This window comes from Brienomyrus brachyistius, chromosome 9, assembly GCF_023856365.1.
Source record: "Brienomyrus brachyistius isolate T26 chromosome 9, BBRACH_0.4, whole genome shotgun sequence".
NCBI lineage: Eukaryota > Metazoa > Chordata > Actinopteri > Osteoglossiformes > Mormyridae > Brienomyrus > Brienomyrus brachyistius.
This window is the reverse complement of record NC_064541.1, coordinates 2,846,827-2,859,933: the sequence shown is the minus strand read 5'-3', so window position 1 is coordinate 2,859,933 and position 13,107 is coordinate 2,846,827. Positions and strand designations below refer to the sequence as shown.

The 13,107-nt window shown below is 44.9% G+C and overlaps 3 protein-coding genes across 5 annotated transcripts in view; all 3 read right to left on the bottom strand.

Annotated features, from left to right (window-relative positions):
• Positions 1–13,107, bottom strand: part of LOC125749194 (interferon-inducible GTPase 5-like) — a 40,442-nt gene that overhangs the window by 11,036 nt on the left and 16,299 nt on the right. The window lies entirely within an intron of this gene.
• LOC125749193 (interferon-inducible GTPase 5-like) overlaps positions 1–13,107 on the bottom strand; it is a 38,519-nt gene that overhangs the window by 11,036 nt on the left and 14,376 nt on the right. The gene's annotated exons all lie outside the window — the stretch shown is intronic.
• The window catches only part of LOC125749187 (guanylate-binding protein 1-like), a 115,132-nt gene continuing 111,689 nt past the window's right edge, over positions 9,665–13,107 (bottom strand). The window contains exons 10-11 of one of the 2 annotated variants that reach the window (XM_049026192.1): positions 10,623–10,747; positions 9,665–9,880 (exon numbers count right to left, since the gene is read on the bottom strand). In XM_049026192.1, the coding sequence (XP_048882149.1) occupies positions 9,794–9,880; positions 10,623–10,747 (212 nt within the window). In that variant the 3' untranslated portion in view covers positions 9,665–9,793. The remainder of the gene's footprint in view (positions 9,881–10,622; positions 10,748–13,107) is intronic. The other variant, XM_049026194.1, reaches the window with a different exon arrangement.

Below are 13,107 nucleotides of genomic sequence, written 5' to 3'. Positions count from 1 at the left end.
TAGGGTTTTTATCAAAGGAGATTTTGTTAATGTAACATGAAATTTTTTTATTTTCAAAGTTGCACAAGTGTTTTAAAATCCAACATGTATACGTGTGTTTTATTTTTCAAGCTTGTGTACATTTATCAAATGAGTTTTTAAAATGTACCATGACTGGGTGTTTTATTATTCAAAATAAAAGTTGTGCATATGTTTTGTTATATGTATGCGGCACGGTTGTGTTTTTAAAATGTACTAATTTTGTGGGGTGGTGGGAATAAAGCGTATTTAAAGGGGTACCTCTCATGGAATCTACCAATCTTTACCAGCTGATGAACCCTGAGCCACATGGGGACTGGGGGTTTTAACCATGAGACTCGACACCTAGGCATTAGATCCTTATGTCAGCAATGGTCCCCAAGCGTTTACACAGTGTAGCGTCAGGTCCAGAGAAAGCTGTAACTACGAGTGCAGCTGATTAATAGCATTTAATTTATAACAGTAGGAGCTAGTAAACTGCATTTAGCAGTCGCATTAAAACACGATAAAGACTTTAAAGAATAAAGCCATAGTTATTTTTTAATAAAGATGGCTTTTCAGTAAATGTTGGCTTTCCTACAAGGTGACCCCCGAGGCCTATGCTTATAGCATCCGGGTGCCTGATTTGAGATGCTTACTGAGGATGCCATGTTAACACCGGTAATTGAGCTGCACCATGTGTCACACTTAATGAAACTTAGTCCTAACTCAACAGAACCAGTCGTCATCCACTTTTCAGTGAGATTTCTGAGCGAAAAGTTAGCGAAGTTTCATTTTCTTACTTTACCACCTATCGGTTAGTAAGGGAAATGGAGGCGGTAATATGTCGGACACGTCAATGGCACTGAGCGCGAGGGAGTGTGTGGTGTGGCGCGAGCTGCTAGCTGATGTAACGCTGCGAACAGTGGGGCTCTTACGTTTTTAAGATGCGGCTAACTATCCCCGAGACACTTTAGCCAGGTTCGTGTATATTTGCTCTTAAAGCTGCTGTCAACGCCAGGAGGGAGCTGGCTAGCAATAACATTTTTAGCTGGTCTTAAAGCTTGATGTATTTTTCAATCAGTACATACACGGTTTAGAAGAAAACCTAATCGACATTTAAATAAATAAAAAATAAATGTACAAAACTTGAAATCCACCAGAAGCATGTGCATATTTTTCTGGTTTGCATGTTATGTGTGGTTGTCTAAGCACCGTCGGGCCTAGTGTTTGATAGGTGATGGAGAAGCATACGGTCGTAAACTGCATGCGCTTATGCCAACAGGTGTTTAACATACAAACATAGACGCTTTCTTTAACGTAAAACATTTAAAGGCTCATTCTGTTTTGTCGACATTCTTAATTTTATTCAAGTAGCCTCTAATCAGCTTACACTTGTTCTGTTTTACTGTAGAGTATTTTAAAACAATGTCACTGAAATGTCACCACATGTCAAAGCTAACAAGGTAACATGATTGTATCAGCGGAACAAAAAGCCGTCGCCTGGATATGTATAGACAGATCATGTATTGCTCAGCAAATCGACAGCATTATGAAATCTATTTGTATTTAGACAAATATATTGGGAATGAAGCATTGCGTTTTAAGAGGCAGACATTGAGGCCGAATTTAAGTTGGTCACAAATGTATTTTTCTTCTGCAGCTAGAAGCTGAGCCTGATTTTAACTGGCATGTCGGTGTGGGATTCTTATAGTAGAAGTTATGTGAATTGCGGTACTCTGAAATTAAGTGATATGTGTATTAGAATCGTGAAGTGTCATCTTCCTTTTGTTTTAGGTTCCCCCTGGGCATTTTTATGAACTGTATTGCAATATCAGACAGTGTGTCATGAATTTCTGAAGGCATATTATATATGACCATTTCTTGGATACGTCTCTTGTACAGTAGTTGCAGTTTGTCAGGACAAGACTGTTTGCCTAATGTGACATGGTGAACAAGTCCTGTGATTAAAGCATGTCTGCTGCTTAAAACATTGTGTTGTATGCTGAAGGTTTCTTGCCGGTACATGTTGAATTACCGTTACATTAGAATATTCAAGTATTATTTTTTAAATCATTTAATGAAATAGGTATTTATCTCATCACTGACGACTATGGTCCACCTGTGTGACAAGTAACCCGTCCCAGACAGAGGTTTCCTCAAGGCCTGTTGTGGGAACCCTATGGTGTAGCATTATGAGAACGTATACAGGGAGTAGTACAAATGAGCAGTCGCCCTGCCCCTCTTTTACTCATTTTGGAAGCTTAAATTACTAAATTGTGTCTTTAATGCTAATCTGTATGATTCTATGGTCTGAGTGAGTCTCCAGTACTACATGAATGGTAAACTTAAAAACTCTACTTCTCTTAGCTTAATAATATTTTCTTTCTTGAGTTGAAATAGTTTGTGTCTAATTTTCATTTTATTGATTTTCTGCACACTTGGATTATTTATTTCCCCCCCTTTGTCTTAAAGGTTAGAGGAGGTCTGTGCTTGTGACCTGGCAATTATTTTCGGTGTTTGTCGCTAAACTTGCAATATAAAATTTGAAGACAGGTCTGTGACCTGTGCTTGCAACAAAAAACGTCTAAGTGGTAGTAGGCAAAGCACAACACCGCCTATACTTTTCTGAAAAGGCTAATCTTTATGGCACAGGCAGGAAAAAGGTGATGATCCACTAGCAGCTCCAAGACGAAAATGGGGTTTATTAAAGAAAAACAGAGCACCCTGGGGTAAAATACTAAACAAAAGGACCGCGAGGGGTCCGAAACAAGCTGGGAGAAATTAGAATGAACTAAAGAAATCATTAAGTAACACAACTAAGGAACTGGGCTAAACAGAGAGCAGGACTAAAAAAAACCAAGCACACAGTTCACAACTAACACTGACCACGGACAGATGGACGGACGAACGAATGAACGTGCACGCACGTGCACACATACATACATACATACATTCAAACGCACACCCACTGCCACCCCCGTCTTGTCTCTTAACGCGCGCGCGTAGGCCTTTTTGGAAAAAACATCAATCACCGTAAGCAGATACTTTAACCCATCGTTGTACGTCCCCAACCCTTACATGTCGCATAAATCGGCCTGCCACTGACACATGGTTGTCGGTACAAGCACTCTGTTCCCTACAAAGCGCTTCGAGACAATGTAATGTTGTGATAATGCGATATACAAAAATTAATTAGTTTGTTTGTTTGTTGTCTTGCCTCAAAGCGCTTTGTAGGGAACAGAGTGCTTGTACCGACAACCATGTGTCAGTGGCAGGCCGATTTATGCGACATGTAAGGGTTGGGGACGTACAACGATGGGTTAAAGTATCTGCTTACGGTGATTGATGTTTTTTCCAAAAAGGCCTACGCGCGCGCGTTAATAGACAAGACGGGGGTGGCAGTGGGTGTGCGTTTGAATGTATGTATGTATGTATGTGTGCACGTGCGTGCACGTTCATTCGTTCGTCCGTCCATCTGTCCGTGGTCAGTGTTAGTTGTGAACTGTGTGCTTGGTTTTTTTTAGTCCTGCTCTCTGTTTAGCCCAGTTCCTTAGTTGTGTTACTTAATGATTTCTTTAGTTCATTCTAATTTCTCCCAGCTTGTTTCGGACCCCTCGCGGTCCTTTTGTTTAGTATTTTACCCCAGGGTGCTCTGTTTTTCTTTAATAAACCCCATTTTTGTCTTGGAGCTGCTAGTGGATCATCACCTTTTTCCTGCCTGTGCCATAAAGATTAGCCTTTTCAGAAAAGTATAGGCGGTGTTGTGCTTTGCCTACTACCACTTAGACGTTTTTTGTTGCAAGCACAGGTCACAGACCTGTCTTCAAATTTTATATTGCAAGTTTAGCGACAAACACCGAAAATAATTGCCAGGTCACAAGCACAGACCTCCTCTAACCTTTAAGACAAAGGGGGGGAAATAAATAATCCAAGTGTGCAGAAAATCAATAAAATGAAAATTAGACACAAACTATTTCAACTCAAGAAAGAAAATATTATTAAGCTAAGAGAAGTAGAGTTTTTAAGTTTACCATTCATGTAGTACTGGAGACTCACTCAGACCATAGAATCATACAGATTAGCATTAAAGACACAATTTAGTAATTTAAGCTTCCAAAATGAGTAAAAGAGGGGCAGGGCGACTGCTCATTTGTACTACTCCCTGTATACGTTCTCATAATGCTACACCATAGGGTTCCCACAACAGGCCTTGAGGAAACCTCTGTCTGGGACGGGTTACTTGTCACACAGGTGGACCATAGTCGTCAGTGATGAGATAAATACCTATTTCATTAAATGATTTAAAAAATAATACTTGAATATTCTAATGTAACGGTAATTCAACATGTACCGGCAAGAAACCTTCAGCATACAACACAATGTTTTAAGCAGCAGACATGCTTTAATCACAGGACTTGTTCACCATGTCACATTAGGCAAACAGTCTTGTCCTGACAAACTGCAACTACTGTACAAGAGACGTATCCAAGAAATGGTCATATATAATATGCCTTCAGAAATTCATGACACACTGTCTGATATTGCAATACAGTTCATAAAAATGCCCAGGGGGAACCTAAAACAAAAGGAAGATGACACTTCACGATTCTAATACACATATCACTTAATTTCAGAGTACCGCAATTCACATAACTTCTACTATAAGAATCCCACACCGACATGCCAGTTAAAATCAGGCTCAGCTTCTAGCTGCAGAAGAAAAATACATTTGTGACCAACTTAAATTCGGCCTCAATGTCTGCCTCTTAAAACGCAATGCTTCATTCCCAATATATTTGTCTAAATACAAATAGATTTCATAATGCTGTCGATTTGCTGAGCAATACATGATCTGTCTATACATATCCAGGCGACGGCTTTTTGTTCCGCTGATACAATCATGTTACCTTGTTAGCTTTGACATGTGGTGACATTTCAGTGACATTGTTTTAAAATACTCTACAGTAAAACAGAACAAGTGTAAGCTGATTAGAGGCTACTTGAATAAAATTAAGAATGTCGACAAAACAGAATGAGCCTTTAAATGTTTTACGTTAAAGAAAGCGTCTATGTTTGTATGTTAAACACCTGTTGGCATAAGCGCATGCAGTTTACGACCGTATGCTTCTCCATCACCTATCAAACACTAGGCCCGACGGTGCTTAGACAACCACACATAACATGCAAACCAGAAAAATATGCACATGCTTCTGGTGGATTTCAAGTTTTGTACATTTATTTTTTATTTATTTAAATGTCGATTAGGTTTTCTTCTAAACCGTGTATGTACTGATTGAAAAATACATCAAGCTTTAAGACCAGCTAAAAATGTTATTGCTAGCCAGCTCCCTCCTGGCGTTGACAGCAGCTTTAAGAGCAAATATACACGAACCTGGCTAAAGTGTCTCGGGGATAGTTAGCCGCATCTTAAAAACGTAAGAGCCCCACTGTTCGCAGCGTTACATCAGCTAGCAGCTCGCGCCACACCACACACTCCCTCGCGCTCAGTGCCATTGACGTGTCCGACATATTACCGCCTCCATTTCCCTTACTAACCGATAGGTGGTAAAGTAAGAAAATGAAACTTCGCTAACTTTTCGCTCAGAAATCTCACTGAAAAGTGGATGACGACTGGTTCTGTTGAGTTAGGACTAAGTTTCATTAAGTGTGACACATGGTGCAGCTCAATTACCGGTGTTAACATGGCATCCTCAGTAAGCATCTCAAATCAGGCACCCGGATGCTATAAGCATAGGCCTCGGGGGTCACCTTGTAGGAAAGCCAACATTTACTGAAAAGCCATCTTTATTAAAAAATAACTATGGCTTTATTCTTTAAAGTCTTTATCGTGTTTTAATGCGACTGCTAAATGCAGTTTACTAGCTCCTACTGTTATAAATTAAATGCTATTAATCAGCTGCACTCGTAGTTACAGCTTTCTCTGGACCTGACGCTACACTGTGTAAACGCTTGGGGACCATTGCTGACATAAGGATCTAATGCCTAGGTGTCGAGTCTCATGGTTAAAACCCCCAGTCCCCATGTGGCTCAGGGTTCATCAGCTGGTAAAGATTGGTAGATTCCATGAGAGGTACCCCTTTAAATACACTTTATTCCCACCACCCCACAAAATTAGTACATTTTAAAAACACAACCGTGCCGCATACATATAACAAAACATATGCACAACTTTTATTTTGAATAATAAAACACCCAGTCATGGTACATTTTAAAAACTCATTTGATAAATGTACACAAGCTTGAAAAATAAAACACACGTATACATGTTGGATTTTAAAACACTTGTGCAACTTTGAAAATAAAAAAACTTCATGTTACATTAACAAAATCTCCTTTGATAAAAACCCTACAAAATTTTTACAACTTTGCTTTTGTAAAATAAAAGCCATGTTCATATTAGATTTCAAAACTAATTCACAAAATGAATGCATAGAACTTTGTACATTTTAAAAATACGTTTGGGCTGCAAACACATAACAAAAACACCCAAACATCTTACATCGTAAAACATTTGTACATCTTACTATGAAAAACGTTTATGTCAAATTTTAAAACATTTGTACATCTTACTTTGAAAAACGTTTATGTCAAATTTTAGAACATTTATACATCTTACTTTGAAAAACGTTCATGTTACATTTTAAAACATTTGTACATCTTACTTTGAAAAACTTTCATGTTACATTTTAAAACATTTGTACATCTTACTTTGAAAAACTTTCATGTTACATTTTAAAACATTTGTACATCTTACTTTGAAAAACTTTCATGTTACGTCTTAAAATATTTGTGTAACTAAAAACTATGGTCAAGTTTTATTACCATTCTTTAAAGTTTTTAATGTGTATTTGCATTTAATGTGTAAATGCAGCTTACTGGTTGCTATTAAATGTAATTAAATAATCATGTACACCTTCTTTAAAATAACAAGACTATATCCTAAATTCTTACACCCTTGCCTGATTCCACAGTTCCTACCCCCCCCCCATGACTTGTGAGATAAGGAAAAGCACACTTCCTCCGCTTGTGCGCATGCTTGGGGTTTTGCTCTGTGTGTGTGTGTGTGTGTGTGTGTAGGTTGTTCATCTTGCGTCCAAAGTTAAGGTTATATTTTATACTACTTTAAAATAACACATTTTTGTTTGACTGTTTAACAAACACATCTAAAGTTTTTTATACATTTAAACATTAACAAAAGCTGTTAATGTCTTTTCTTTAAATTTTACAAGTCTATTTTGTGTGAGTTTTCACAATAAGACTCATGAACGATTAAGTTAGTATGTTTTGGGGTCTGTATACACATCGCGGTCCTATACTTTCACAGACCTAAAGTTAAACTCTAAAGCCCCTGACCACCGGTGTGTGTGTGTTTGTGCACATGAGCATGAATATACATTTACTGAAACAAACATATTTATTAAAATAACTAAGGCTTTATTCTGTCAGAAATTTTTTTTTAAATAATGCCAGCAGATAAATGGGGTCGTTATAGTGAATCTGTAGTCTCCCTGCATAGTGGATGACTGCTGACACTGTTGAATTTGAACTATGTTTCATTAACTATCAAACAGTCTGCAGCTCCGTTACCGTTGTCAACTTAGCATTGTACTCCAGCAAGCATCTCAGATCAAGCTTGTAGATTATATAAGCTGGGCACGTGGGCACCTTGTAGGATGTCTTTATTAAAATAACTAAGACCTTTTTCTTTAAAGTTTTTAATGTGTATTTGCAGCATGGTGCTAAATGCAGCTTACTGGTTGTCACGATCTTGGTAAGCGAGCGCGGCGATCGTGCGGAAGGAGCAGGCAAGCAAGCGGGATACGGGGAAAACGGGGGTTTATTCTCAGGAACAGGACGGGAAACAGGCATTGACTCTCACAAACATCAATGACGGACAAAGGACTCGGGTAAGACACGGACTGAAATACACAGGACTGAGCAAATGAACTAGATACAGCTGGGTACAATCGGGAGAAAACACGTGGGTAATCAGGGGGCGTGGCACACAGGAGGAGCGGACGAGCCGGGTATGACAGAACCCCCCCCCAAAGGCGCGCTGCTCCGGGCGCGCCAAGGAAGGGGGCGACGGACGGGACGAGGCAGAACAGGACCTGGAAAACAAGAACAGAATCAACGCAGGACAGGGAACAGGACCGAGGCACAAAACAGAGCGAGGGACAAGACAAAAGACAAAACCTGACAGAGGGTCGGGAAAGCAGATAGGCAAACCAGGAAGGGAGACACAGAAGGAACGGGCGGAACAAAGGGGCCAGGAGTGCAAGGCGGGTACACCGGGGCACAAGGAACAGAGACGGGCGGAACGAAAGGGCGAGCAGAAAACAGAGGGGCAGAGACAGGCGGGACAAAGGCAGGGGCGTAGGGAGACAAGGAGGGGGAACTAGGGGAAGCCCGAGGGAGCCCCAGCGGGCGACGGGAGGCAGCCGGAGGGGCCGGAGCCGGAGGGGACCTCGGAGGGGCCGAGGAGGCAGGGCGAGGGACCCGCGGAGGGGCCAGGGAGGAAGCAGGAGGGAGCACCGGGGAAGGGGACGAGGGAGCAGGAGGGGCCCACGGCGAAGGCCCGGAGGAGGGGGGAGCCGCAGCAGGCGGCGACGTCCGGTGGAGGGTCGAAGGTAGGGGCCCCACAGGCGACCGAGGAGCCGCCGTCGGGGAGCCCCCCGGCGACCGACCAGGCACCGGAGGGGGGAGCGAGGCAGGGCGACGAGGCATCGGAGGGGGACCCGCAGGCGACAGCCGACCCGGAGGGCCAGGACCCGCAGGCGCCAACCGAGCCCCAGCGCAGGCGAGGCAGGGCGAGCCAGGGGGCAGGGCGGGCGGGACCCCAGCCCTGCGTCTGTGTCCCCGCCCCTTACGGGACACGGACATCACGCCCCTCGGTCGGGGCCGAGGACGCCGAGGCAAGGGCAGAGGAGTCACAGGAGCGGGGCCAGGGACAGGAGCGGGGCCAGGGACAGGAGCGGGGCCAGGGACAGGGACCGGAACAGGGTCAGCAGGCGGAGGGGGCGCCTCGGGAGCTGCTGCAGCGCGGTCAGGGACAGGAGCGCGGTCAGGGACAGGAGCGCGGTCAGGGACAGGAGCGCGGTCAGGGACAGGAGCTGGCTGCAGTGGGGGCGCCTGCCCGGGAGCTGCAGGTTGCTGCAGTGGGGGCGCCTGCCCGGGAGCTGCAGCAGGCGGAGGGAGCGCCTCTGGGGCTGCAGCAGCACGGTCAGGGGGCGCCTGCCCTGGAGCTGCAGGTGGCTGCAGTGGGGGCGCCTGCCCTGGAGCTGCAGGTGGCTGCAGTGGGGGCGCCTGCCCTGGAGCTGCAGGTGGCTGCAGTGGGGGCGCCTGCCCTGGAGCTGCAGCAGGCGAAGGGGGCTGTGCAGGCAGCGAAGGCAGCTGCACGGGAGCGGGGTCCGCCGGCAATGGCGGCTGCACGGGAGCGGGGTCCGCCGGCAATGGCGGCTGCACGGGAGCGGGGTCCGCCGGCAATGGCGGCTGCACGGGAGCGGGGTCCGCCGGCAATGGCGGCTTATCTAGCTCCTCTCAATGCAGAGGAACAGCGGCTCTACTCTGAGTCCCTCCCGAATGACTGAGCTCCTCACCCTATCTCTAAGGGAGAGCCCAGCCACCCGCTCCATCGTTCCCTTACTCGTGAACAAGACCCCGAGATACTTAAACTCCTCCACTTGGGGGAGGACCCCATCCCCAACCCAGAGAGAGCAATCCACCCTTTTCCGGCTGAGGACCATGGTCTCGGATTTGGAGGTGCTGATTCTCATCCCAGCTGCTTCACACTCGGCTGTGAACTGTCCCAGTGAGAGCTGAAGGTCACGGTCCGATGAAACCAACAGAACCACATCATCTGCAAAAAGCAGAGACCTAATCTTGAGGTCACCAAACCGGACACCCTCAACGCCCTGGCTGCCCATAGACATTATGTCCATAAAAGCTATGAACAGAATCAGTGACAAAGTGCAGCCCTGACGGAGTCCAACCCTCACCGGGAATGAGTCCGACTTATTGCTGCCCATGTGGACCAGGCTGGTCATACAGAGCCCAAGCCGTGCGTTGAGGTGAGCCTGACTATATCTAGCCGCAACTCGCGCACCAGCTCAGGCTCCTTCCCCATCAGAGAGGTGACATTCCATGTCCCTAGAGCTAGCTTCTGCAGCCGAGGATCAGACCACCAAGGTTCCTGCCTTTGACCGCTGCCCAACTCACATCACACCCGACCCCTATGGCCCCTCCTATAGGTGGTGAGCCCATTGGAGGGGGGGGACACACGTGCCTCCTTCGGGCTGTGCCCGACCAGGCCCCATGGGTGTAGGCCTGGCCACCAGGCTCTTGCCATCGAGCCCCACCCCCAGGGGGGCCCCGGTGACCCGCGTCCGGGCAAGGAAACCGTGGATCCAAAATCTGTTTATCTTTCACTGTTATATTGGTTTAAAATAAAAATTATCTACAGAGTCAGGAGCTCTAAACATTGTATAGATGACTATACTAAGTTACCATCTAATCTGATATGAAATTCCTTCTACCTTTTCAGATTAAAATATCTCCTTCACAAAAGACTAACAAGACTAATAAGACTAAAATAAATGTACCTTCAGATGATGTACGGTCTCCTGGTGACGTAAACGTTGCTCCTCAAGCATCTGTTCTGCTATCTGACGTTCTTGAGTTTCCCTTTTCTTCTCCTGCTCCAATTTGAGAGATCTCAACTCCTCCTCTGTTACAATACAGACAAAAACTGGGAATGACTGCCTCTAGAATGGAAGAAATTCATCTGTGCACTGGCCAGTGTTTGTGAATGTCACAGAGTGTGAATTTGATGGCTTTCAATACTCTTTATGAAGACCAGGAAAGAATAACATTGTTAAGGATTTGCTTTAAGAAATACAAAGACAAACAGTCCCTGTGTAAACAATTTTCTGAAAAGGACTTTGAATACCTAAATAATCAAATCATTACAAAGTGAGATATGAAGAATGTTATTTTATTTATCCAACTTGTTGTTATCTACAATGAAATCTGTTACTTCTCAATGAAGCAAATTATGAGGGTACAAAGTTATTTTACTTTTTAAAAGATTTCTTCATTAATTTTAACTGTAAGACAGTGCTGCCTGCCTGGATGGCTGTATTAGCAGCTGGCAAGGGATAATCTGTAAACCAGTTGCCTGAGTTGCTTTGTTTGTCTTTCTCTGTTTAAGGTTCTCGATTTCTTGTTTCATAACTTCTGCCTTCTCCTTAAAGCCTTTCTCAATAAGATCCCTCTGCTCTTTAAGTTTGCAATCTATGGCCATTTCGGTCTCCTTCTTTTGGTAGACTAATTCATCCGCTATTTCCTCTCTAAGCATCTGCAGTGCCTTCTCATGGTTTTTGCGTTCATCCTCCAGGGTCTTCTCCATCTCTAAACATTTCTCCTCTTCAGCTTTTGTCTGTTGAGCCAGTAGTGCGGCTCTCTCTCTCTTTTCTCTGTTCATTCAGTTACAACAAGGGGAGAGGGGAATTGAATGGACAAGCAAATATTTCACCTCTACTTTTAGATAAAATACAGCCTGTGATTTCCTCCATTTCTTCATTGTTCTTTCATTCTGTTGGGGTCAGCTAATTGAAAAGTTAGCTTCAATAGCTGCTAATCCTCTAACTACATAGTTTAATTTAAGAACATAAGAACTATGCAAACAAGAGGAGGCCATTCGGCCCATCAAGTGCGCTTGGGGAGAACTTAACTAATAGCTCAGAGTTGTTAAAATCTTATCTAGCTCTGATTTAAAGGAACCCAAGGATTCAGCTTGCACTACGTTATCAGTAAGACTATTCCATACTCTTTGACAATGCTAAACCAACAAACCGCTAAAAAATTTAGAGGAAGTTAACCATAACTGCTAACCACTAACTTTTATTCTATGAATTTAGCTTCAGTTTGAGTTTTAGCTCTGAAATCTTTAAAAACACACCTAGACAGCTGAAATTTTAGTAAGTTGTAGCTTAGTCACAGAGCTTTCCAACAAGGCAGATCAAATGATGATCAAAGTTTACACAAATAATTAAATAAACAAATTTAATTAAATGGTAACACTTTACTAGACAGGGCACAAATACCTAGTAAAAGTCCAGTTACTACTTAAGTACAAATCGTGAACAAATCATGAACAAGTATAATTACTACTTGAAATAAAAGGTGCATGACGATTCATTAATGATGAAAAAACATGATCAGTATTTCACTTGTGTTCTTCATTACATGTTACTTCAGTAATTCCTTATTAGTTCCTTCAGTACAACAGAAAGGTTGGGGAGAACGATAATGGTAAGCCTCTGGCGGCTTACCATTATCGGGTAGCGCGGCTGGTGAATCGGGGAGCTAGAGCCATGTGGGACGCCATTCCGTGAATCCCCAGGACTCTTAAAGGGGCAGCGTCCGTTTTCACCGCGCCTGATCTACCTGTCCTGCTGGCTCCTGATCTGCCTGTGCTTCCTGCATCCGTGGTGCACCCTGCTGGTCCCGAGCTGGAGGTCCCGGCTACGCCCGCTGTGCCTGCAGCACCGCCCGCGGCCCCTGCTGCTACACCTGCTGCTACGCCCGAGGCCCCTCTGCCTCCGCCTGTTGCTACGCCCGAGGCCCCTCTACCTCCTGCTACGCCCGAGGCCCCTCTGCCTCCGCCTGTTGCCTCGCCCGAGGCCCCTCTGCCTCCTGCTACGCCCGAGGCTATGGTCCCACCCGCCCTGCCCCCTGGTTTGCCCTTGCTCAACTTGGCTGGGGCTTGGGGGCCTTGCCCCTCCGGCTGCTGCCCGTCGCCTGCTGAGTCTTCCTCGGGCTCCCCTTTCTCCTCCGGCCCTTCCCATCTGGCCTCCCATCTCTGTTCCTCCTGTGTTTGTTCCTCGTCCCTTTGTTCCTCGTCCGTCACCTCCCCTGAGGCACGCCCACAGTGCGTGCCTTTCGGGGGGGGGGGGGTTCTACGTGTGCCACGCCCCCTGATTATCTACGTGGGCTTCCCCGATTATGCCCAGCTGTTGCCTGTTATTTTCGGCTTGTCTTTTGTATATCAGTCCACGTCTTGCCCTGTCTGATGTCGGTCATTGT